The sequence below is a fragment of the Ursus americanus genome, chromosome 14, assembly GCF_024610735.1.
Source record: "Ursus americanus isolate L20-20 chromosome 14, mUrsAme1.1.p, whole genome shotgun sequence".
NCBI lineage: Eukaryota > Metazoa > Chordata > Mammalia > Carnivora > Ursidae > Ursus > Ursus americanus.
Window position 1 is genome coordinate 55,767,726 of NC_142140.1, and position 24,443 is coordinate 55,792,168.

The 24,443-nt window shown below is 53.9% G+C and overlaps 1 protein-coding gene across 1 annotated transcript; it reads right to left on the bottom strand.

The window, feature by feature from the left end:
- Window positions 1-2,352: 2,352 nt before the first annotated feature.
- Window positions 2,353-19,447, bottom strand: ACSBG2 (acyl-CoA synthetase bubblegum family member 2). The gene is made up of 13 exons (XM_087866677.1): window positions 19,384-19,447; window positions 18,683-18,906; window positions 15,233-15,321; window positions 14,602-14,722; window positions 9,721-9,801; window positions 9,456-9,605; window positions 9,166-9,342; window positions 7,231-7,412; window positions 6,896-7,129; window positions 3,971-4,188; window positions 3,573-3,712; window positions 2,911-3,157; window positions 2,353-2,532 (listed from the first exon to the last, which is right to left on the bottom strand). The coding sequence occupies exons 1-13, from the start codon at window positions 19,445-19,447 to the stop codon at window positions 2,441-2,443; spliced, it is 2,019 nt and encodes a 672-aa protein (XP_087722803.1). The 3' UTR covers window positions 2,353-2,440.
- Between the last annotated feature and the right edge of the window lie 4,996 nt (window positions 19,448-24,443).

Sequence of the window (24,443 nt, forward strand, 5' to 3'; positions counted from 1 at the left end):
GGGTCCTCCGGAGCCTCTCTTCTCAGCCTAGCCGAAATTCCTGCTTCCAGCACCAGGGCTGTGGCCTCCGCACCCTGCCTTTCCTACCAGAGAAAGGTCTGCAAGCCCTCTGGGGCAGTTTCTGATCTGAGCTCCTGAAGAAGGGGCAGGAGTGAGAGCGGGTCCACGGGGGGTCCCAGGGTCCGCAGAGCCTCACCACACGGTGAAGGACTGACTCCCTGGGGCCAAGAATGCAGCAGGGCTGAGAACCAACTGGCGGCCTCTTCACAAGCCTGGGATGGCGTGGTTGCTGCTGCCAGGTCCCCTCGGGGCCGGCGAAGCAGCCCGGGGTGTCGGCCTGCCTGTGGGGCATCACGTAGGCACATTGCTGAGACTCGAGCCCAGGCACGTGCTCCCGCAGTTGCTTGCGTGTGTCTGCCCCTGGGCACCTTCCTCCTTCCCGCGGGTCCATCTGCGATCCCTGGCCCTGAGCCTGAGGAATTCTCATTAGCAGCAGGGAATTCTGTTCCTGCAGAAAAACCCCAAGGTCTCTGCATCATCCTTCGTGCGTAAAGGCATTTCCAGGGGTCGCGGTGCTCTCGGGCAGCTGCGTCCTTCCGCGAGGCGCAGGGGCTCTGTGGCCACCCGCCACCCGCCGTTCCTGCTGAGAAGTCAGCCCTCTGGTCTGTCCCTTTGAGGCTTTGGTCTCTGGTGCCTTTCAAGTTTCCTTTTTGTCCTTCAGTTGAAAACAGTTCCGTACGTTTTGGTGATTTGGTTCTTTCATCAGTAGGACGTCTCTGTCCCTTTTAAATGCTTTTGCCTTGAGTATTTCCAAAGCTTCCATTTTAAATCTATATTTTCAGGATGCAGGCTCAAGACGAGTCTAAGGTTCCAAGGGCACGTGATCCTCGTTCCTGCTGCTTTTCCATGTCCACTTTCTTACGCGTCCCTTGGGAGCCGTCATCCGCTCCCTCACAAATGGTGGCGCACCTGCACGCCTTTTCCTCCCCGTGTCTGAGAGCTCAGTCCAAGTCCTTACGCTGTGTAAATACACCGAACTCACACCGCTAGTCCTGCGGGCGGCTCGGGACGGTTTTCCCTGGTGCTCTTCGCACCGTGCAGGGGTGCAACCGGGTCTCAGGGCCCTGCGCCGGCCTCTCCCCACCCCCACCCCCGTCTGCCGGGGCTCTCAGGCATCATCCTGCTTGTGCGTGCGTGTTTCTCGGAGCTCCTCGTGGAGCATGAGATGGGGCTCTCGGCAGATGTTCTGCGGCCCCCGCTTGCCCTCCCGCCCTGGCCAGGTCAGCGTCCCTCACCACGCGGGAGCCTTATGTCTTCATCCAGCTTCTCCCTCAGTGGCTGCTGGGTGCTTATTCCTGGTTGAGGGCGATACAAAGTTTACAAGTTCTCTCAAGGCTCCTTCCAGCAATTTAACGTTTCCCCCCCTTTTCTTCCCTCCCTTGGGTTCTTTCTCACCTCTCGGTTTGCTCCGTCTGGAGTTCATCCTGCCAGGAGGCAGGGCCCCAGCTCTGTTTCCGCGGTAGGCACTGCACCCCCGGTCACAGTCACGGTCACGGGCTAACCCGTGCTTCCTCCACTACGTGAAAGGCCACTCCATTCCTGCATTCTTGTCCGTGTGCCAGGCTCCTCTCCTCTGCACATCTATTATTTATGCCCCATCACTGAGCTTTTAATTCCCGCGGCGTCGGCATTTCTTGATTACTGGTAGGACTAGTCCCTTTTCGTTATTATTCCCCTCCTAGAATTCCCTGTGTTTGCTTTCCGATGGAACCTAATCAGCTTGAGTTCTAGAACGTTTTCTTTATCTCGTCGCCCTGAAGTTTCCTGTTAACGTTTTAGTTTTAATTTTAGTTTCCAAAAAAAATGGGTCCTGGATGGCACTGGGTGGGTCCCCAGAGAACCCACGGCTGTTCTCTCCGGGTGACTGCAGACGGCCAGGGGACCTTCCTGCACCATCTCTCCAGGGGGTCGCGAGCCTGTGCGGCAGTCCCGCGCCTCTCTCATGTTAGTGTGTGCGGAGTTCTCAAAGTGAGGAAACCTATGAGCTCGATCACACCTGGCTTTACCTTTTCCAGAGCCTTTAGTGGGAAACTCCGCACCCGCCGACCACGTGCCTCTAGCACCTGCCTGCCTAGTGGAGACAACCAAAAATGTCCCGGACATCACCACGTGTGTTTGGAGGGGGGGCGCAGGACCACCCTGGTAAGAACCACTGCTTTAGTGAAACCAACTTTATTATCTTTTACCTTTAAATGTAAAACACAACCCCAGAGGGGGCATCTTAGTTAAAACCTGTCCCCACTTGGCATTTGGCACTCGGAGCAGCTTCCCTCCTTCTAGAAGGCAGCTCCTCGATGGTCCGGATCGTCCGAGAGGGGGACGGAGGGAGGGGGACGGCAGGCCGGGGATGAAGCAGGAAGCCCCGGGCCTTTGCTGTCTGCTAGTATTCCTCCTCGTCCTCCTCATAAAGGCTCTCAATTTCAGCTTGGTAGATCCTGGCCACCATGGCCCTCTTCAGTTTGGTGGTTGCCCCTGTAACAGAATCACGTGCAAGGCGAGCTCCCCCCCCCCCCCCTGCAGGAGGCTCCCTCACAACAGGATGAGGTGTTAGTGGGCCAGATCTGTCCTGGGGGTGCGGCGGGGGGGTGGGTGGCGCTGGGGTCGGAACAGTAGGCGGCTCGGATGGAGGAGCCCGAGGAGGAGAGGGCCGGTAGGCCCATCCCAAAGTGCCCTGAGAATTTCCCCCCATGAAGGAGCGCCTTCACCCCTGCCAGATTCCTTGGAGGGGCCGGTGAGAATCGCAGACGCCAGGGATCCCAGCCCGGGAGATGGTGGCGTGTTAAGGAGCACGCCAGGGGCTTGGGCATGAGCCCCGCACCAGGAGCCCTCCCCGGGCGCCCGCCCGCTCACCCAGCTCCCCTCCAGCTATGGAGAAGTCCGTCCTGAGAATGGCCCACTTGACGATCTTGGCGCTGCTCGAGGCGACCTCTGCGTTGGCAGCGTCGATGCCCTGGCTGATGAACTCCAAGACCACTGGGTCTCCGTCGTACACGATGTCCGACAGCCTGGTGGCCTGGCTCCTGAGCTGCCGGCAGAAAGCGACTGCCTCGCTGGTCAGTGCGTTCCGGGGCTCCCCTGTGTCCGTGTTGATCTGACACTGTCATTCGGGGGCAATGGGTCAGGCGGCCCCCAGCTGCCCCGAGGCCCACAGCAGCCCCCCAGCCCAGCTCCCCAGGCAGGAGCTCACCCTCGTGGGTCACCTGTCACTCTCTTCTCCACCCTGGGAGGGCCGGGTCCCCATCCCCATGGCGCAAATGAGAAAATAGGCTCGGCTTGGGGAGACTTGCCCCACACGTCCCCACTTCCTAGGTCCAGCTGCCATTTCCCTGGAAACAGGCCAGGAGCTTCTCCTCCATGGGGCCTGGTCAGCATACCCCAGGCTTGGCACCGAGTGACTGACGCGTGGCCTCGCCTCTCCCAGTCTCAGTTTCCCCATCTCGAAGCCGGGACAGCAGCCTCCGTCCAGCCAACAGCCCGGATTACCACGAGGCTCAAAAACAGCCGCGAGGTACCTTCAGCGTGAGCAGGGCACACAGGTATGGCGCGTCCTGGCCCACGAGCACGACGTAGCGCACGATGGGGATGTACCTCTTCACCCGCTCCTCGATGGGGTTCGGGTTGATCTTCTCGCCTGAGCTGAGGGTGATGATATCTGCATGCGGAGAGGGAGCAGGGCTGTGCTCCTGAAAAGCCGCATCAAGTCAGCTCTCCTGGAGCCCATGGCCACCCCCTGATGTTCAGAAACGACAGAGATGGAGCCCCGGTGTGCAAAGGGTGACCCTTCTTCCAAGCTGGACCTTAGTCCTCCCTCATCATTGTGCTGTGTGCAACCCGCACCACTGTCCACGGCGGCCCTGTGGGGCCCGGCCAGAGGCAGTCTCAGAGCACCTTGTAGCCTTGTCTTGCTCACCTCTGGTGTTGCCCACGACGTAGAGGAATTCATCAGGGTCCATAAAGCCCAGGTCCCCTGTGTGCAACCAGCCACGGGCATCGATCTTCGCCTGGGTATTCTCCTCATCATCGAGATACCCCATGAAGACGTTACGGCCCCAAATGTAGATGTCCCCAATGCCCTCCTCATCTTCCTTCTGTGTCTTGGTGTGGGTGCTGGGGAGGGACTTCCCACAGCTGGGGACAGCGGGCAGGGAAGGGGTATTATAGACACACCAGACAGAGACTCCCGCTGGCACAGGGGCACCCCCGCTCACTGCTCATTTCCCCCAGGCTCCCAGCTGTTCAGATGCTAGGCCTTTCCCGCCTGGCTGGCTTCTAGAGTACTGCAGATCCAAAGCAGGGGGCAGGGGGAGAGGGAGACAGGCTGTGGCCCCCCAGGGAGGGAAGGCTTGGCCCTCCCTGACTTGGAACCAAGCTGGCAGGGCATGTGGACGCTCCACACCCAGCCCAATGAAAGAAAGGGAAACTGAGAGGCTCCGCGGAGCCCCCCTGCTCTGATTTCACGGCTGCCAACCCCACTTCCTCGAGCTGCTGATGTCTTGTGAGGAGCGATAGATTCTAGAAGCATCAAGGGCTGGCTCTGGCTGCTTAGATCGCAAGCCCCACCCCCCACGTGGCAGGGATTCTTGACGTCGTGTGTCGTCCCCCCCCCCCCCCCCCGCTGTAACCCTAGTGGTCTGACACCACCAGCAGGCAGGGATCACTCAACACGCCAAGTGGCTCCCCAGAAAGCAAGGCAGCTCCAAACACCGCCGCCCGATCCAATGGCTCCAGCCATGTAACCCGTCCTTCCTTCAGCCTCCGTGCCTGTCCCTGTTTCTGCCCTGCCTCTCCGGGTTTGGGGGTCCAGGAGACCCTTTGTGACTAGCTCTTCATCCTGTCTCTGCTGAAGCTTGCTTCCGCCTCCCCGAAGGCAAGGTGCTGTAAGGATGGTGCCGCGGACCCTGTCCTTGAGCAAATGCTGCTCGGTGCTGTAAGGATGGTGCCGCGGACCCTGTCCTTGAGCAAATGCTGCTCGGTGCTGTAAGGATGGTGCCGCGGACCCTGTCCTTGAGCAAACGCTGCTCGGGCCCCTCTGAGCTCTCTTCTCTAGCCCTTGGCCTTGCTCTCTGAGACCTGCAGGCTCCGAGCCAAACCGCGTCACCCCCTCCCGCACGGAGAGACTTGAGAAAACCTTAGCATCTCCGAGCACTCAGGCCACGTCCCCAGGACGGCTCCCTCCCCCTTACATCCCTGCCCGAGAAAGCTCCCAGAGGGCCCCCTAAGCCCCCTTCAGAGGAGCTACTTTAAGAAGCTTGCAGATAAGTCCTTGCTCTGCCCTTCGAGGTGCAAATCTACCACCCAGACCTTCTCCTGTCTTTGAAATGCAAACATTCAGGGAGGTAACTCTGCCCCCCCCCCCCCGCCTGTGGGAGGCCCAGGACCCCACCGCAGAGGGCAGCTTGCTCTGATCTAAGCCTCCTGCCACAAACACACCAGAAGTGGATTTCTCTCCAGAGAAGCAAGTGCCTGTCGACAGACCCAGATGGGTTCAGTTAGTGAACCCCCCTCCTACTTTTTGTGACGGCCCCTTCCCAGGCACCACCTCCCCGACCCCACAGACCCCTCTAAGACATCCAGTCCCTTGGCCCAAATTGAAGTGGAGGTCAGTTCACACAGGACCCTTCTCGTCACAGTAGTAGTGAATACAATCTGTCCCTGTCGCTTTAAAGAGTGTCTGGTGTGATCTTTGAAAATGGTCACCTGTCCAGAGGTGAGCCCCAGGTTAGGGAGATTGAGGGCGGGGGAGAAAGCCAGCACACCAAAAGGACCGTGACTCATTCAAGTCCCCTGTGTTGTCCTGGTTTTTCAACACAGGCTGAGTCCTCCAGGAAATGTGCAGGGGGCCCTGAACTGAATCAGTGGTGGTAGTAGCCAGCCTCCAAGATGGCTTTGCCCACCCGGAATCCACATCCCAGTGTAGCCCCCTCCCACCCTGGAGAGGGCTGGTGGGCCTGATCCCATCAGGCATGGCAGAAATAATAAAAGTGCCACTTCTGGGTTAGGTCATAATAGGGTTGCCAGATCAAATGTAAGATGCCTGGTTATATCTGAATTACAAATTTTTGTGTAAGTATAAGTATATCCCAGATATTACAGGGGATATATTTATACTTAAAAAAAAAACGAAGTTGTTTGTGGAAAAATCAAACGTTCCTGGGTGTCCTATATTTTTATTTGCTGAATCTGGCCTAGACCTAAAGGAGATTGTGGCTCCTGCCTTGCCCTCTCTGGGGTCTCTTATATGGGGGAAGCCTACTGCCATGGCAGGGGACCCCCAAGCAGCCCTGTAGAGAGGTTGGCAGAGCAAAGAAGCAAAGCCACCCACTGAAAGCAGCAAGGAACGGAGGCCTCCCGCCCGCAGCTGTGCGAGGAAGCCGGCCTCCTAGCGGCTCCTCTGGCCCCGGTTGAGCCTTCAGATGAGGCTGCCCCAGCCAACAGCTTGGCTGCGGGCCTGTGAGGGACTCGGAGCCAGGACCACACAGCTCCCCAGTTCCCGACCCACAGAGACCACGAAATCATGTTTGTGGTACTAAACTGCTACATTTGAGGGTAACCTTTACACAGCAATGAATGTGTTCCCTCCCAAGGGGCCAGGGTGTCAAAAATGGTTGGCCATTGGTAAAAAGAATGGTTTGCAAATTAGGAAACAAATCGGAAGGGCTTCAGGTCATCGCACTCATGGGCTCACTTGCTTTCACTCATTGGCCTTCGGATATGCGTCCCGCAGTGGGGAAGGACTGCGTAGGGGGACCGTGTGCACCTGGTCAGGGTCAGCTCTGGCCATCCCCCCACCCCCACCCCCGCCCAGTCCTCTCTCCGTCCCTCCACCAGGACCCACCTCAGCAGCCGGAAGTCCTGCTGCCTGGAGAGCGTGTGGATGCCCGTGCTCTCGGACAGGCCGTAGAGCTCGAAGATGGGCATGTTGAGGCTGAGGAAGTAATCCAGGGTGGCTCTGGAGAGCCCCAGGCCCAAGTTGAAGTACTGCCGGCAGTGATGGAGGCCCAGGAACCTCCGGGCCTGGTTGAAGGTCAGCCTCTTGGCCAGGCCAAAGCACAGCGGGGCATGGGTCTGCCTGGAGGAGCCGACGCAGGAGAACAGAGTTGGGCCTCAGGACTCCACGCCGGCCGGGCAGCCCCCCACCCCCTCTGGGGCAGCCCTGAGACCCAGCCTCACCTCAACATGCGCTTTCTGTTTGTCTTGAGTCCCAGCCACATGGCCCACTGGTCGATCCTCCTCCGGAATGGGGTTGACGAGAGCTGGCTGGTCTTCAGGTTGTCCAGCAACCTGTCCCAAACCCATGGGACGCCGTGGAACAGGGTGGGCTTCACCTCCCGCAGCGTGTCTATCAGGGAGCCCTGCACCACACGGCACGGTGGGCTCCCCGCCAACCCCGCCCCAGCCCTCAGCCCCCCTGCCCGACTGTGGGGCTGGGTGTGTGAAGCCCTTTCCTGCGGCCATGGCTGGGAGCCGTGTCGTGAGTGAGGCAGGGAGCGCCGAAGGGGATGGGCCAGGACCATCTGCTCCCACCCGCCCTGATCAGCGGGACACGCAGGACCCGTGTCCTTCCCCACATGGCTCAACACACTGTTGGCTGTTTCTGTGGTCCTGTCCACCCTCGCCCAGAACCCTGAGCCGGGCCAAGGGTGGATAGAGAAGGGACGGGAAGGTGCAGAGACAGAGAGAGACAGAGATAGAGACAGAGACACACAGAGAATGACAGACACACATGCCGAGATTAAGAGATGGAGGGAGAGAGAGACAAGATGAGACAGACAGGGAGGGATGGGGGGTAGAGCATAGGAGGAAATGGGGATGGGGAGGGACAAACTCTGGTTTTGTCACTATTTTCACATCTTCTCGGTTACCAAGAGAGATTCCCCAGCGACCACAAGCGCCACATGAACAATGAATGCTGGAGAGTAAAACCGGGACTAAGCCGAGCAAAGCCCAAGGTGCCCACCTGCACAAAGGCCCCCCCGCAAAGCGGAGCCGGGTTTCACATGATTAAAAGGCCTTTAAAGAGCTCTAAGAAGAAGAAGATCTTGTGACATGTGGAAATATGAAATCGAAGCTTTCGTGTTCATAACGTTTCCCATTTTTTCAACGAGAAATCTGCAGAAGTTTGTTCTCTCCCTAAGTACCTACGTGATTCGCCTCAGTTGCGCCCCTGGGCCCAGGGACCCTGAATCACTCACTGCCTGGCCCTTTGCGGGACAAGTGTGCGGGCCCCTTGGCTGAGGGAGTCCTAAGGATGCCGGCAACGATGTCTGGGTCCTTCGCTTTCCCTACTTCCTGTCCTGATGGGAAGTGTGTGATTCTCTACCCTCCGAGAGTCAACACAACTGTGACTGAGGTTGCAGGATCTCTGTTGGTGACCTCAGGTGCCTTTTTTTATTACAGTAAAATCCACATAACACCATCTTGACCATTTTAAGCGCACAGCTCCCTGGCATGAAGCACACTCTCCCCGTCCTGCAGCCACCCCCACCCTTTGTCTCTAGAACGTTCCATCTCCCCACACGGAGACGCCGTCCCCAGGAAGCACGGACTCCCCACCCCCTGCCCCAGCCCTGGTTCCCACCAGCTCCTCTCTGTCTGTGTGGACGGAACTCCTCTGGGGACCTCCTGGGAGTGGGGTCCTGCGGGATGTGTCCTTCTGGGTCTGGCTGCTCTCGCTGAGCACAGTGTCCTCAAGGGTCCGTCCACGTCGTGGCTCCCTTCCTTTTTAAGGCTGAATCATATGCCATTGGATGGGTGGACCTCATTTATTTATCCATTTATCTATTGACGGGCACTTGGGCTGTTTCCCCTCACGTGCTCTTTTAGTGGCCTAATGAAGCTTCCTGTACTGGTGGTTTTTGCCCCGTGGTAGGAGCTTCCCATTCCCCAGGACACTAGCTCATGTCTGCTTCAGCCCCTTCACTTCCAGATGGGGAAACTGAGGCCCAGAGAGGAGAAAGACCAAAGTTGCACAGCTGGTTGGGGGCGGGGGCAGGGAGGGGACTCCAGTTCTGGGTCGAGCACCCCACGCAGGGTGACCCCTACCCCGCCAGCCTCCCCAGCCTCGCCTGCACCCACCACGGAGGAGGGCGGGGGAGCTCCGCTCACCCTCAGAGCGTCCGGCTGGGCGAAGTAGAGGGCTCCGGCGACAGAGATGGAGACCCACATGTCGAAGAGCTGGGCCCCCATGTAGCTGAGGGGGAGGTAGCTCACCAGGATCTCCTGCTCCTCCGGGGGGCACCTGTAGGACAGCCTCTGGGCCGTGGCCACTGTGGTCCAGGTGATCTGCAAGCACCTTAGCCGTCACCTGTAGGCCATTCTGTTCTCAACCCCCGGGAGCTCACCTTCGTCCAGGCGAGATCCGGAGCCCCAGCTCCCCCTCTGGAGGGGACACTCACGTTGTCGTGGCTGAGCATCATGGCCTTTGGGGGGCCGGTGACCGACAGGCTATAGACCAGGGCACAGCACTGGTTGGGCTTTTGGGAGTCGATGACCCGGTCCAGCGTGTCTTCCGAGATGCCGTCAGCCAGGTCCAGGAACCCTCTCCACTGCAGACAGGCGGTGGGGGGTGGGGTGGTGGTGGTTGGGGGAAGGGGACCCTTGAGCCTGAGACCTCAACCCCTGTGCCACAGCCCCGACCCTGCCCTCCCGGTGAGGACGTACGGAATACAGGTTCTGCAGCCGGGTCCGGATCTCCTCCTTGTACTGGACGATGGCCTTGAGGTGCTTCAAGGAGCCCTGGATCTGCCAGATAGCATGGGCTCAGCAAGCGCGGGGCACGAGTGCTGGCCACAGCTGAGCCCCCAGCCCGTCTCCCCAGCACTCCCCCCACGGGTAGCAAGGACACTCCCCAGTTCTCTTTGCATTGTAGCGAAATACACATGAATTTACCATTTTACCCATTTCAAAGTGGACAATTGAGCGGTATTTAGTACACTCAGGTGATGCGACCGTCACCTCTACCTAGTTCCAGAACATTCCATCTCCCCAAAGGAAACCCAGTGCCCGTTAGCAGTGACTCCACTCCTCCAACCTCCAGTCCCCCAGAAACCACTAATCAATCCACTCTGTCTCTACAGATCGGCCTATTCCGGATATTTCGTATAGATGGGATCCTACACTCTGTGGTCTTGTGTGTCCGGTTTCTCTCACCGAGCGTCACGTTTCCAAGGTCCATCCACGTGGGGGCGCGCGTTGGCGCTTAGGGCCGAGGAACGGTCTGGTGTGGGGATGGGCCACAATTGATCCGTTCGTTGGCTGGTGGGCCGCTGGGCTGTTCCTGTGTCTGGGCTGCCGTGAGAGTTTATGTTCGAATTTTTGTTTGCACACCTGTTTTCCATTCTTTTGGGGAGACATCTAGGCGTGGGCTCACTGGATCGTGGGGTTGGCTTTCTGAAGAGCCGCCCCATCTTCCATTGCCCAGCTGTGCACGAGGGCTCCAGGAGCTCCACATCCCCACCACCACTTGTCACCTGCATTTCTGATCATCGCTGTCTCTGTGGGTGTGACGTGGCCTTCCGTGGCGGCTTCCTTCTGCCCTTCCTGGATGACTTTAGACGTTGAGCATCTTCCCATGGGCTTACTGGCCATTCGTGTTTCTTCTCTGGAGACATGTTCAAGTCCTTCGCCCATCTTTGAACTGGGTTTTCGTTGGTGGTGTGTTTTGTTTTTGACGTTGAGGGCTCCTGGACCCATTTTGAAGGCAGACTGCGCTGGTTTCCTGTGGCTGCTGGGACACGCTAAGGTAGCGAGCATTGAGCGGCTCGGTCCGGTCTCTGCTTAGAGTCTCGTAATCCCAAAATCAAGGTGTGGGAAGGCTAGGTCCCTTCTGGAGGCTCCACGGCAGGACTGTTCATTTGGGAACTGGTTCGTTCGGGTTGTGGGCAGAATTCAGTCCCCTGCAGTTGTAGGACTGAGGTCTGTCTGTCTCCTTGCTGGCTGTCCGCTGAGGGCCCTTCCCAGCTTGTAGAGCTCACCATATTCCCTGGCTCATGGTCCCTTCCTCTATTTTCAGAGCTAGAAACAGGGGGGTTGAGTTCCTCTCATGCTTTGAATCTCTCTGCTCTCCCTTCTCTTTCCGGTCTCCAGCCAGAGAAAATTCTGTGCTTTGAAGGGCTCATGTGATTATAGGGGACCCACCCGGATAATCCAGGATCATCTCCCAGCTAAAGGGCCTTAATCTTAATCCCATCAGCGAAATCCCAAATCCCGTTTGCCACCCGAGGTGCTAGGATCACAGGTTCCAGGGATTAGGGCGGGACCTCTTTGGCGTTCTGCGGATCACACTGAGCCCAAGGGATTTCCTGAGAGAGAGGGGACTCAGAAATGGGGCCAGACCTTGAGTCTGAGCAGCTTGGAAAGAGGAAGTTGCTGCCACCTGAGATCGGAAACACGAGGGAAGAGCAGGCTTTGGGTGGGGGAAGGTGGAGCCGGGTCTGGACAGGCCGCGTCTGAGATTCCTCTTTGGTATCCCACGGTGATTACCGGGAAAGCTGGAGATACAAATGTGGGAAATGTCCACACACAGCTATCACCCGGGGGAAAAGATACAGAGCATGGAGAGCAGGGGTCTGCTGTCCCAGGCCTGACTCTGTGGTTAAGGTTCAAACAAGAGAAGAGGAACAAGAAGGAACCACCAAGGAGGAGAGCGGGGCAGTGAAAGTTTCCTTCTTTACATCAGCCCCACCCCATCAGGGGCTCACCTTCCAGGTGGAGGATGACGCAGGCCACATACCTGGTCGCCTGCACAGACCCTGTCTTGGGTTTATTTATTTATTTATTTAATAAGCGTGAAAACATTTAATTGTGATTAAAAAATACTTAGCAAAGTTTACCACCGTAACCATTTTTAAGCATACACTTTGTAGTGTTAAGTGTATTTGCGTTACTGGGAAACAGATCTCCAGAACGTTCCATCTCCCCACACAGAGACTGTCCCCAGGAAGCATGGACTCCCCACCCCCTGCCCCTGCCCTGGCTCCCACTAGCTCCTCTCTGTCTGTGTGGATGGGACTCCTCTGGGGACCTCCTGGGAGTGGGGTCCTGCGGGATGTGTCCTTCTGGGTCTGGCTGCTCTCGCTGAGCACCGCGTCCTCAGGGTCCGTCCACGTCATGGCGGGTGTCAGGGTCCCTTCCGTTCCAGCGCATGGATGGACGGACCATATTTTGTTTATTCACTCATCCACCCATCAACAGACATTTGGGTTATTTCCACATTTTGACTCTTGTGCATACTGCTGCTGTGAACTTGAGGGTGCCAATGTATCTTCAAGATCTTTCCTTCACTTCTCTCGGGTACGTATCTGGAAGTGGGATTGCTGCGAACTGTGAAGTTTTGAGGAATCGCCATGCTGCGTTCCATAGTGGCTGCACCGGTTTTGGTTCTCACCGACACAGGCCTGGGTTTACTGACAAATAATTTACATGGAGTACAAGTCACCCTTTTCAGGTCTACAGTTCATGAGTCTTTTTTTTTTTTTAAGATTCATTAATTTATTTTGAGAGAGAGAGAGCGCGCGCACAAGCAGGGGGAGGGGCAGAGGGAGAGAGGGACAGAATCTCAGACAGACTCCACCCTCAGCGTGGAGCCCATCTCGGGGCTCGATCTCACGATCCTGAGATCATGACCTGAGCCGGAATCAAGAGCCAGACACTTAACCGACTGAGTCCCCAGGCGCCCGCAGTCCCATGAGTCTTGAGAAACTTATCGCAGTGTGACTGCCATCTTCATCAAGGTCTAGAATATTTCCATCGCCCTGTAAAGTTTCCTCAGGCCCCTTGTGGTCAGTTTCCTCCTTTCGACCTGGCAACCACTGCTCTGGATTTCTGTCCCATAGCTTTGCCTTTGCTGGGGCTTCACATATATGAATCCACACGGTGGGTAGCCTTCCCTCGAGGGTCCCCCGTTCAGCACATTTCAACGCAGCCACGTGATCACGAACGGCAAGAGCCCAGTCGTTGCTATTGTTCGGTGGTACGGATGGACCGCTGTTCATCCCAATTATAGAAGAACAACTAGATCTTGGTTACTGGATGTTTGGCCAGTTTGGGACAATCATGCCTAGAATGGCCGAGGACACTGATGTGCAGTGTAGACGCACGTTCTCACTTCTCTTGGGTAAATACTCCGAGTGGAAGGTCTGGATCATTGGGTAGGGGTTTGTTTCACTTGCGGTGAAACTGTCAGGCCGTTTTCCAAGGTGGCTGTACCATCTTGCATTTCTGCCAGGAGTGCAGGAGTGTTCCAGCCGCTCGGCGTCCTCGTCAACACTTGGTATTGTCCGTTTTAAACATCTGAGTCATCCTAGTGGGTGTTTCGTGGTGGCCCTGTCTTTGCCTACATGCCTCTGCCCACTTGTCATGGGTCCTCGTAGGGTCCACATTTCACAGGGTTCAGCTCAGGCTGCAGGACGGGCAGGGGCTGGCACAGAAGTTGCAGCTGTAGGACCATTACTGGTTCCTTATAGTGGAGGGTTATAGGTGGCATATAGGAGGGAGAAGAAGACCCGGAGTGTGGGGTGGCCGAACATGAGTGGGCATTACCCTGATTTCCACTTCCTCTGGGTGCCCCATAGGCCCATGGATCTCTCCCCATTCCCTCCTTGGAACGAAGATCAAATAGGAATGACCAACCCATCGATGATCCTATTGACAATAGTGTTAACATTGAACACTGACCATGCTAAGCTCTGTCCTAACCCATTTCAGGTTTACTTAGTTCATCCTCGGAACCAAACCCATTAGGTAGGTCCTATTACCACCGCCATTTTACAGGTGAGGAACCTGAGGCACCGGAAGGGCAAACACCTTGCCCCAGGGCCCAGAGTTAGTGAAGGTGGCCTCGGAGCCACGGAGCCCACACCCAGAACCACCTCACTCTGGTCAGCCCTGGACCCAAGGAGACTCAGGATCTGTTGCGCAGTTCCATTAGGATGAAACGTCCAGAACAGGCAAATCCACAGAGACGGAAAGTGGGTTGGTGGCTGCCAGGGACCGGGGCCAGGGAAATGAAGCATCCCCACTAATGGGCACAGGGTTTCCTTCTCAGGTGATGGAACGTTCTGGAACCAGACAGAGGTCATCGTTGCACAACACCGTGTGAACACTCGGTGCCACTGAACGGTACACTAAAAAGGGTTAAGGCGGTAAATTGCATATTGTGTGTATTTTACCGTGATAATGGTTTTGAAAAGTGGGAAGAGAGGATCTGTTTGCAGTGGGTACATCTAAGTCCCAGTTTGGGGTGTGTTGGGGGTCAGCCCCTGAGCCAGCGTTGGACGGGCTCTGACTTCCTCAGGCTTGAGCACCTGCTGCGGCCAGCAATGAGAGGGCCATTTGGCAGGAACAGCACATCCCTGGCACCTCTTAGAGGCCCCAGACCTGCCCGTGCATGGAATCCACAGTTCCCAGCTTGTGAGTAACAATGGGAGGGTAGGCGCTTCGTTCATTGGCTCCCTTTTCCCAGCCCAAGTCTGTGCCTTTACCTAAGCTGTGCCCTCCACCAGGCATGCCCTCCTGGCTCCCAAAGGCCCTGGAGTCACTGACCTGGATGATTTTCTGCAACTGCCTGTCATTATCCACCACAAAGATGTCCATCTCTGAGCTTTCGGCGATGACCTGGCAGGCTTTTGGGGAGTTGGTGGACAAGATGCCAACAGAGAAGCCTCTGGAAGCAGAACCCAAGAGGTGAGGACCCACTGGTGAATTGCAGGGCTCCCAGGAGGCCGGTTTTACCAAAGGAGAGACAGTCCCTTGGACAGGGCACAGAGTGCGGCCGACATCCCTGGACACAACATGCCTCAGGGACAGCTTGGGCGTGGGCCCTGCCCTCTAGGGGTTCCCCAGTGGTCTGGACAAGTGGGGGAGGTCTCAATGCTGGAGAACCCTGGGGAGAGGGGGAAGGGCTTTTTGAAGGAGGGGTCATGGGAGCTGGGCTTCACAGGATGTGTATGAGTTCGACAGGTAGAGGAGGTCAGGAAGGGTGAGCTGCTTGGTGCTCTGGGCTGAGCCCTTGACGAATGCCATTGAGCACAGACCAAACAGGAGCCTTAGTCTGCTCCCTGAACTGGGGACTCTTCTGTGAGACCCCCTACGGATTCAAGAGGAAGGATGAACCTTTGCCGGGCTGGTGGCTTCCTGACCCATGTACCCCAGGGAGATACCAGGTCCCTCTTACCCAGCCATGATAGCACCAATGCTGGCGATGACCCACTCCTCCGAGTTTAACCCCATGATCCCCACGCCGTGGAAGCGCTCCAGGCCCAGCTGGGGAAGGAGGCCCTTGTGAGGCATGGGTGGGCTCACCTGCCACTTGCCCCCACCTGCCCGGGAGCCTCAGGCTGAGAACCCTGGGCTCTCTTTTCTCTGTTGACCATTTGTGCTTCTGTTTGCTAATAAAATAGCCTTCCTCCCATTACAAGCTACCACATATTCATCTAGAGCAGCGGTTCTCAGCAGGGGTGATTCTGCCTTCCCAGGTGACGTTGAGCAACATCGGGAGACATTTTTGGGGAAGGGAATGGTGCTGACATCGAGTGGGTGGGCACCAGAGAGGCCGAGAAACACCCTCTCACGTACAGGACAGACCCCTCCGCAAAGCATAATCCAGCCCCAAGTGTTGATAGTACTGAGACTAAAAAGCCCTGAGAAAATATAAACAAAATGCCCTCCACCCCTGACATGTTTATGAATAAATATTTGACAAAATCAGGGCAGTACTATGCCTGTATTATCATAATATGCCGTTGTTCATAAAACCATATGTCCTGACTTTTCTCCCTTCTCTATGGCATTAAACACAACACCTCTATGATAGTGTGTAATACAGAGATGTCCCAGTTTAGGGGCACCTGGGTAGCTTGGTTGGTTAAGCGTCTGCCTTCGGCTCAGGTCATGATCTCAGGGTCCTGGGATGGAGTCCCCACCTCAGGTTCCCTGCTCAGTGGGGAGTCTGTTTCTCTCTCTCCCTCTGCCCCATAATTTAGTGACCCCCCCCTTTATTGGTTAGTACTTAGGTAAGATCCTTTTTCCCCTCCACTTTTGTTAGATAAAATGTTGGGAGAACATCTGCATAGCTCAAGCTATGTTTACCCACATGATTATTTGTGCTGGCGTCCAGATTGACTTAAAAATTAAAAACGGTGCACTATTCACCCAACCTGGCAAAACCAGGGGATGCCTGGTCCCCAGGGGGGCCTTTCCCCTCTAGACTCTCGGGTACAACTGCGCACTCCTGGTGTCCTTGTCTGAACAGGGCATCACAAACTCAACGTGGTCCCAACAGAATTGCTGATGTTACCCACTCCCCTCTGCCGACCCCGCCTTCTGCAATCTCAGTCGGAGGGACAGCAGTTCCTTCAAGTTGCCGAGGACAGAAATCTTGATTATCCTCAGCACCTTTCATTCTCGCAGACACCCAGTTCACCAAGAAATGATGTTGGCTTTGCCTCCAGAATCGGACCACTTCTCATCTCCGCCCCTGCTACCACACAGGTCCCAAACATCGTCATCTCAACCTCAACGGGTCTTTTTCCACCCAGTCTGTTGTCTCTGCAGCATCCACACAGGGCCTATGAGCACCCAACTTTGGGCACATCCCTCTGCTTACAGCCCTCCATGGCTCCCACCTCGCTACTGGTGAAAGCCCCACAAGGCCCAGCAAGACCTGTCCCTGTTACTCACTGCCCTCACCACCTCCCCCTCTCCTCCTCACTCACTCTGCTGTAGCCACATGGGCCTCTTTGCTGTTCAGCCAACATGCCAGGCACCATCTTGCCCCAGGGCCTTTGCACATTTGTTTCCACTGCCTGCAACACTTATCCTCAAGCATTCACTTAGATCCCCCCTCCCCAGTTGTTTAAGTCTTCGTTGAAATGCCACTTTCAGAGAGGCTCTCACTGGCCACCGTAGGGTAAGATTTCAACCCCACCCCAGCTCATCTACCTCTTTCTCTTCTTCAGTTTTCTCTGGATCACTGTCTATTTCCTGCATCCTCTTTTGTTACATTGACTGGACAAGTCCCTAGATGTCTCTTATCCCCTTTTCTAATCTGATAAACGGGCATTTCTTCATTGAAGACATACCCAAGGGGCTAGATTCTGGGGGCCTGCAATGAATGAGGCAGTCTGGCCCCTGGCCTTCAGGAACTGACCAACCAAACAAATAAAATTATACAACCATGTTACCATGTGGCTATGAGAGGGGGGCAAAACATTTTCAAAGGGGCTATGATAGAGAATGTTGGGGGTGGTGAGTCTGGCGACCCAGGGTGATCAGGGATGACCTCACTCAAAAGATGAGACATGGGAGGGGCACCTGGGTGGCTTAGTCGGTTGAGTGTCTGACTTGTGGTTTTGGCTCAGGTCATGATCTCAGGGTTGTGAGATCAAGACCAGTGTCAGGCTCTGGGTTCAGTGGGGAGTTTGCTTGAGATTCTCTCTCTCTCTCTGCCCCTCCCCCCAAATAAATAAATAAATCTTAAAAAAAAAGATGAGACGTTGGGGAAGAGATACATTAACAATAACTACCATAAGAATATAGTTAATGCTGATGTAATGCTCAGTTTGAGTCAGGGGCTGTTTAATAAACTCCCTGAATTCTTACTTTTTTAAAATATTGTATTTATTTCTTTATTTGAGAGAGAGAGAGAGCAAGAGCACAAGCAGGGGTAGCAGCAGAAGGAGAGAGAGAAGCAGACTCCCTGCTGAGCAGGGAGCCAGATGTGGGGCTCGATCCCAGGAGCCAGGGATCATGATCTGAACGAAGGCAGATGCTTCACTGACCGAGCCACCCAGGCACCCCAACTCCCTGAATTCTTATAGCAAACCCTTGCGCTAGGTGTTTTTATATTTTATTTTATATGTTTGTACATAAAATGCTAATAGAACACGTTTTATACTAAGTTTAATAAAGCATAAAATGGTTATGTCCATATATAACGTATATATTTTTAATATCATACATATATAAAAAATAGATATAAAAATCCCCATTTTACAAATGGGGACACTGAGGCACGGCGAGGCTGAGTAATTAAAAAAAAATGTTAGTTTGAAGCACAGCTGACACCAAGTGGTCCATTAGCTTCGTGGGTACAACACGGTGATTCCACAAATCTATACATCATGCTATTCCCACAAGTGTAGCCTAACTGATTTTTTTTTTTAAAGATTTTATTTATTTATTCGACAGAGACAGAGACAGCCAGCGAGAGAGGGAACACAAGCAGGGAGAGTGGGAGAGGAAGAAGCAGGCTCATAGCGGAGGAGCCTGATGTGGGGCTCGATCCCACAACGCCAGGATCACGCCCTGAGCCGAAGGCAGACGCCTAACAGCTGTGCCACCCAGGTGCCCCAACCTAACTGATTTTTTAACAAAAAAGTCACAGGCATCTAAGTACACCGCATGGCGAGTGAGGTTAAGTGAGGTGAGCAAGAATGCGCAGGTAAGGGTGGAGCTAGAGGAAAGGACACGTGCACAGGCCGGCCTGGCAAGAGAAGCACAGAAGAAAACGGGGAGGGGGGGGGGGCAGTGTCGGGGAGTGGCACGCAGGCGCGGTGGCGCCGGCGCAGCAGTGCGCAAGCGCAGAGGGGCGGGAGGCACGCAGGCGCGGGAGAGCACGTGGTACCTTGAGGAAGGCCTTGGCGGCGCGCCGGCACTCCTCGTAGTACTCGATGTAGGTGAGCAGGTGCCAGCCGTTCCTGTGCTTGGAGCCGAGCGCGATGTAGTTGGCGTACTTGATGGCCGTGTTCATGACCAAGTCATGCACGGTGAAGGGCGCCTGGCTGGTGAAGGCGTCCTCCCGCCGCAGGTGCACCTCGCCGTCGCGCTTTGACGTCCAGTACGGGTTGCCTGTGGGCAGGCGGGGCTCAGGAGCAGTGAGACCGCAGGTGGGTGAAAGAGGGGCAGGGCTGTGGCCCTCATGGCGGCAGGGGTGGGCAGAGAAAGTGGGGGAGGGTGGGGGAAAAGAGGCATGGCGGACAGAGGAAGGTCACCGCCACCAAGGGAGAAAGATGGAAGGGGGTAGAGAGACGCAGAAGAGGGCGCCGGGCCGGGTGGACAGACAGAGGCGCTGGCCCAGAGGGTGGAGTTCAGCAGCAGCAGCCCCACCAGCAAGCAGACAGCTCAGTCACGGGCCCACTGCCTCTCCTGTGGACTTCCCGAGGACCAGGCGCCTCTGACAACTGTGTCCACCTTCGCCACCTCCCTTCCCGGGCCACCCGGCCAGCCTCCCCCACCACGCTGACCCGACCTCAGAGATCTCCAGGCTGGCTCACCCACCCTTAACCAACCCTGACTGGCTTCTCTGAGGCCCAAAGAGCCCCCTACCTTTGGCTTTAATTTCTTGTCGGTGATCTCTCTCTGTTGAACTCAGTGTCTTGAGTGAGGACATGGTGTGCTGTGTCTTCGGCCTCTCTTCTTACTGTCTGGGGAGCATCTGGCCTCCTGGGACTGAATACACAGTTGCAGTCCAGTGGGGAGGGCTGAGAGTGTCCAGCTGTGTGGAGGCACAGGGGGTCCCACCTACTCATGCGGGTGGTCAGGGAAGGCTGCTGTGAACAGTGGGTAGGAGTTGATCAGGCAAAAAAGGGAGGGAAAAACATCTGAGGAAGGAGAGTAATATGATGAAGGCCATCAGGGCTGGAGTATAAGGAAGAGTGGGGGAAAAGTAGGAAATGAAGCAAGATAGGTGGTGAGGGTGGGATCAGCATCGGGTCTTGCTGTCTGTGTTAGTAAAAAATTGCTTTCTGGTACCTTCTGTGTCCATACCCCACCCAGTGTGCATACTGGTTGACCCCTGGTGGGAACTGAAATATCTCCGCTCCCAGCCCCTGCCTTCCACCCACGACGCATTTTCACCCTTCTCTGTTGTCAGGGAGGCTGTGCCCACTTCTGTCTCCCACTTCTTTTTATCAGCTTTGGTCACGCCCCTGCTCTAGCCACAGGGGGACAGAAGTCTCTAGACTGGACATCCAGAATGTTCCTGTGGCCAGCCTTTGTGACCTCACTGTGGATTCCGTAGCCTGGAGCCATGATGGTCACAGAGGCCCGTCTTAGGGGACAAGGGTATGACCCCACAGCCAGTGGTTCCCAAGGTGGCAGCTCCCAGGGAGGAACTGGTAGCAAAGTCTTGGGTTTAAGGCTGGCAGCTGGAGGGATTCCATAGTCCCTGCCCAGTGTTGTTAGCTTTGGGTGACAAAGTTCACAGGGGGACCAGAAAGGGAGTCGTGGCATAGAGAAGGTACTGTGGAAGGCACGATGTCACGGAGGCCAGGGAAGCTGAGAGTGTCAAAGAGCCAGTTAAGGTCGGCAGAACCTGAGGCTCCCAAAAGGTCGAGAAGGACTTTGAGTCGCTGTGCCTGGGGGGTTGTGAATTCATGTGTCCATTAGGCACAGTCTGGAGCTAGGATAGTCTCCCAGATAGACACACAGCTGCATTTTCACATATTGTGTTGGATGCTGTTGAAGTTGATAAACCAAAAAGTCATTTAAAGGCCTCTCTGGTTCCTCAAAAAATCAAACACAAAGTTACCATATGACCCAGCAATCCCATTTCTGGGAATATACCCAAGAGAATGGAAAGCAGGGATTAGAAGAGATTTTTGCTCATGTTCCCAGCAGCACAATTCACAGTAGTTAAAAGGAACCCACTGTCCATTGATGGATGAAGGATAAACACAGTGTGGTCCCTCCATACAATGGGCTATGATTCAGCCTTAAAAAAGGAAGGCCATGCTGACACCTGCTACAGCATGGGTGAACCTCAAGGACATTGTGCTCAGTGACATAAGCCGGACACAAAAGGACAAATACTGCCTGATCCCACTCGTGGGAGGTACTTAAAGTAGTCAGCCTCGGAGAGACAGAAAGTAGATTGGTGGTTGCTGGGGTGGTTGTCGAGGTTCCAAGTCTTGATTGATTTGGAAGTGAGTCATGTGAGGGGGAGAGCCGGGTGGTTTCTGGGGCCAGCAGTGGGAGCCTCAGCTTCCTCCTTTGGCCAGTGGTCTCCTGAATCAGCAGCTTCTCGAGCATGCGCAGTCTCCCTGAGCACAGTGCAGGCAGCGCGAGTCCGCTGTCAGCCGCTGCAGAGACGGAGCCTTCTCTAGCTGGGAGCCAGGAGTTGTTCCTGAGTGTGCCCTTCCAGCCCTAGGAGCAACCCTCCCCACCTCCCCGCTTTTCGGAGCTATCATTGACAAACCACAAAATTGACCCATTGCAACAGTCCAGTACAGTGATTTTTAATAAAAGTCATACAGTTGTGAAGCCATCCCCATAATCATCCTGAAAAGTTCCCCGGAGACTGTGTGAGACTGACCCAGCTCCTCACCCCAGCCTTGGGCGACTACTGCTCTGCTCTCTGTCGCCATCGTTTGGCCTTACTAAGAAGTGTCATGTAAATGGAGAAATACAACGTGTAGTCTTTTGTGTCTGGCTCCTTCCACGTAGCGTAAATTAATCTGCATGTCTCAGATGTTCACGAGTTTTATGGTTGGGTCGTGTTCCGTTGTTTGGAGGGTACTGTGTTTTTGTGTATTGATTCATCGGTTGGTGGACATTTGAATTTTCTCCTAGCATCTGGTGATTATGAATAATGCTGCTATGAACATTCGTGTACAAGTTTTTGTGTCATTTCTCTTTGGTGTACACCTAGGAGCTGAATTGCTGGGTCATACAGTAACCCCATGTTTAACACTTCAAGGAACTTTCTAAGCTGCCTTCCAAAGTGGCCGTGCTGTTTTGCATTCCCTCCAGATCCTCGCTGACACTCAGTATTACCAGATTTTAAATTTTTAGCCATCCTGGGGGGTGCAAGAGTGCTATCTCCTTGTAGTTTTGACTTGCATTTCCCTGATGATTAATGACATTAAGCGTCTTTTCACATGCTTGGTGACCCCATGTCTGTCTTTAGAGAAACGTCCAATCAAGTCCTTGGCCCGTTTCTAAATTGAGCCATTTGCCTTTTTATTGTTGAGTAGTTCTGGTTACAAGTCCTTTAGCAGATACGTGATTTTTTTTTAAAGAGTTTATTTATTTATTTGAGAGTGAGAGAGAGGAGAGCACACAGAGGGAGAAGCAGACTCCTTCCTGAGCAGGGAGCCCAACGCGGGGCTCCATCCCAGGACCCTGGGATCATGACGTGAGCCGAAGGCACATACTGAACGACTGAGCCCCCCAGGCGCCCCCTTGACAGTCTGTTTTGAAGGGCGAGAGTTTTTAATTTCAGTGAAGCCCAGTTGTGTCATTTCTTTTCATTTATGGTGTGTGCTTTGCTCTCATGTCTAAGAAATCTTTACCTAATCCAAGGACACAAAGATTTTCTCTTTTTCCCCCTAAAGTTTTGTAGTTTTGGCTTTTATGTTTAGGCGTATGATACGTTTTGAGTTAGTGGCATATTATTCCAGCATCATTCATTGAAAAGACTGTCCTTTCCCCATTGAACCACTGAGGCACCTTTATCAAAAATTATTTGGCCATAAATGGGAGTTTTCATTTCTGTACTCTCTAATTGATCTCATACCACACTGCTCGGTCAATAGCATTATGGAAAGTTGTTAAGACGAAAGTCCCTCGTCTTTGTTCTTTTATTTAAGGCAAGGATCTGGTGGACGACAGGACAGGAAGAGTAGGTCATTATGGGAGACACAAGAATTATAAGGACTCTGAACAGGCAGGCTGCACTGGGAGGGCTTACGAAAATGACAGGCTCCGAGTTCAAATTCTTATCTCAGCTCATGTTCAGAGAATCTGTTCTATGGATGCTTTCAGTGATTTCTTACCTCTTCCAGCTGTAGGTCGCTGAATTATTACATGGTGTGAATTCACAGCCTTGCCAGATCTTTTCGTGAAAATTAGGGCATTATTTGAGTTAACAATACCCTGAGAATGGAAATATTGGAATGGTGTAATTTGGGAGGAAGACTGTACGATTTTGAGTGCCCTGAACTTCTATTTATTTATTTTTATTTTATTTATTTATTTTTCAAATTTTTATTTAAATTCTAGTTAGTTCACATGTGGTGTAGTATTGGTTTCGGGAGTGATTTATCACTTGCATAGAACACCCAGTGCTCACCACACAGGTGCCCCCTAATACCCGTCACCCATTTAGCCCATCCCCCAACCCACCTCCCCCGTCCAGCAGCCCTCAGTTTGTTCTCCATGGTTAAGAGTCTCTTATGGTTTGCCTCCCTCTCTCTTTCTTTTTCCCCCTTCCCCTCACATTCATCCATTCTATTTCTTAAATGCCACATAGGAGTGAAATCATTTGGTATTTGTCTTTCTCTGGCTCATTTCTCTTAGCATAATACACTCTAGCTCCATCCATGTCCTTGCAAATGACAAAATTTCATTCTTTTTGGTGGCTGGGTAATATTCCAGCGTGCGTGTGTGTGTGTGTGTGTGTGTGTGTGTGTGTCTGTGTGTGTGTAGACCACCACATCTTCTTTATCCATTCATCTGGGAGTGGACATTTGGGTTCTTTCCATAATTTGTTGTTGATAGTGCTGCTATAACCGTTGGGGTGCAGGTGCCCCTTCGAATGACTATGTTTGTATCCTTTGGGTAAAAACCTAGTAGTGCAATTGCTGGGTCATAGGGTAGCTCTATCTTTAACTTCTTGAGGAACTGCTATACTGTTTTCCAGAATGGCTGCACCAGTTTGCATTCCCACCAACAGTGTAAGAGGGTTTCCCTTTCTCCACATGCTCGCCAACATCTGTCATTTCCTGTCTTGTTAATTTTAGCCATTCTGACTGGTGTGAGGTGGTGTCTCCTTGTGGTTTTGATTGTATTTCCCTGATGCCGAGTGATGTGGAGCATCTTTTCATGTGTCTGTAGCCATTTGTATGTCTTCTTTGGAGAAGAGTCTGTTCATGTCTTCTGCCCATTTCCTAACTGGATTATTTGTTTTCTTGGGTGTTGAGTTTGATAAGTTCCTTATAGATCTTGGATACTAGACCTTTATCTGATATGTCATTTGCAGATATCTTCTCCCATTCTGTAGGCTGTCTTTTAGTTTTGTTGATTGTTTCCTTCTCTGTGCAGAAGCTTTTTATCTTGACGAAGTTCCAATAGTTCATTTTTGCTTTTGTTTCCCTTGTCTTTAGAGACATGTCTAGCAAGAAGTTACTGTGGCCGAGGTCAAAGAGGTCACTGCTTATGTTCTCTAGGATTTTGATGGATTCTTGTCTTGCATTTAGATCTTTCATCCATTTTGAGTCTATCTTTGTGTCTGGTGTAACAAGAACCATACTGGTTTTGTTTTTTTGTGTGTGCCAGAACCATGCTGTCTTGATGATTACAACTTTGTTATGTAGTTTGAAATCCAGAATCGTGATGCCTCCAGTTTTGCTTTTCTTTTTCAAGGTTGCTTTGGCTATTTGGGGTCT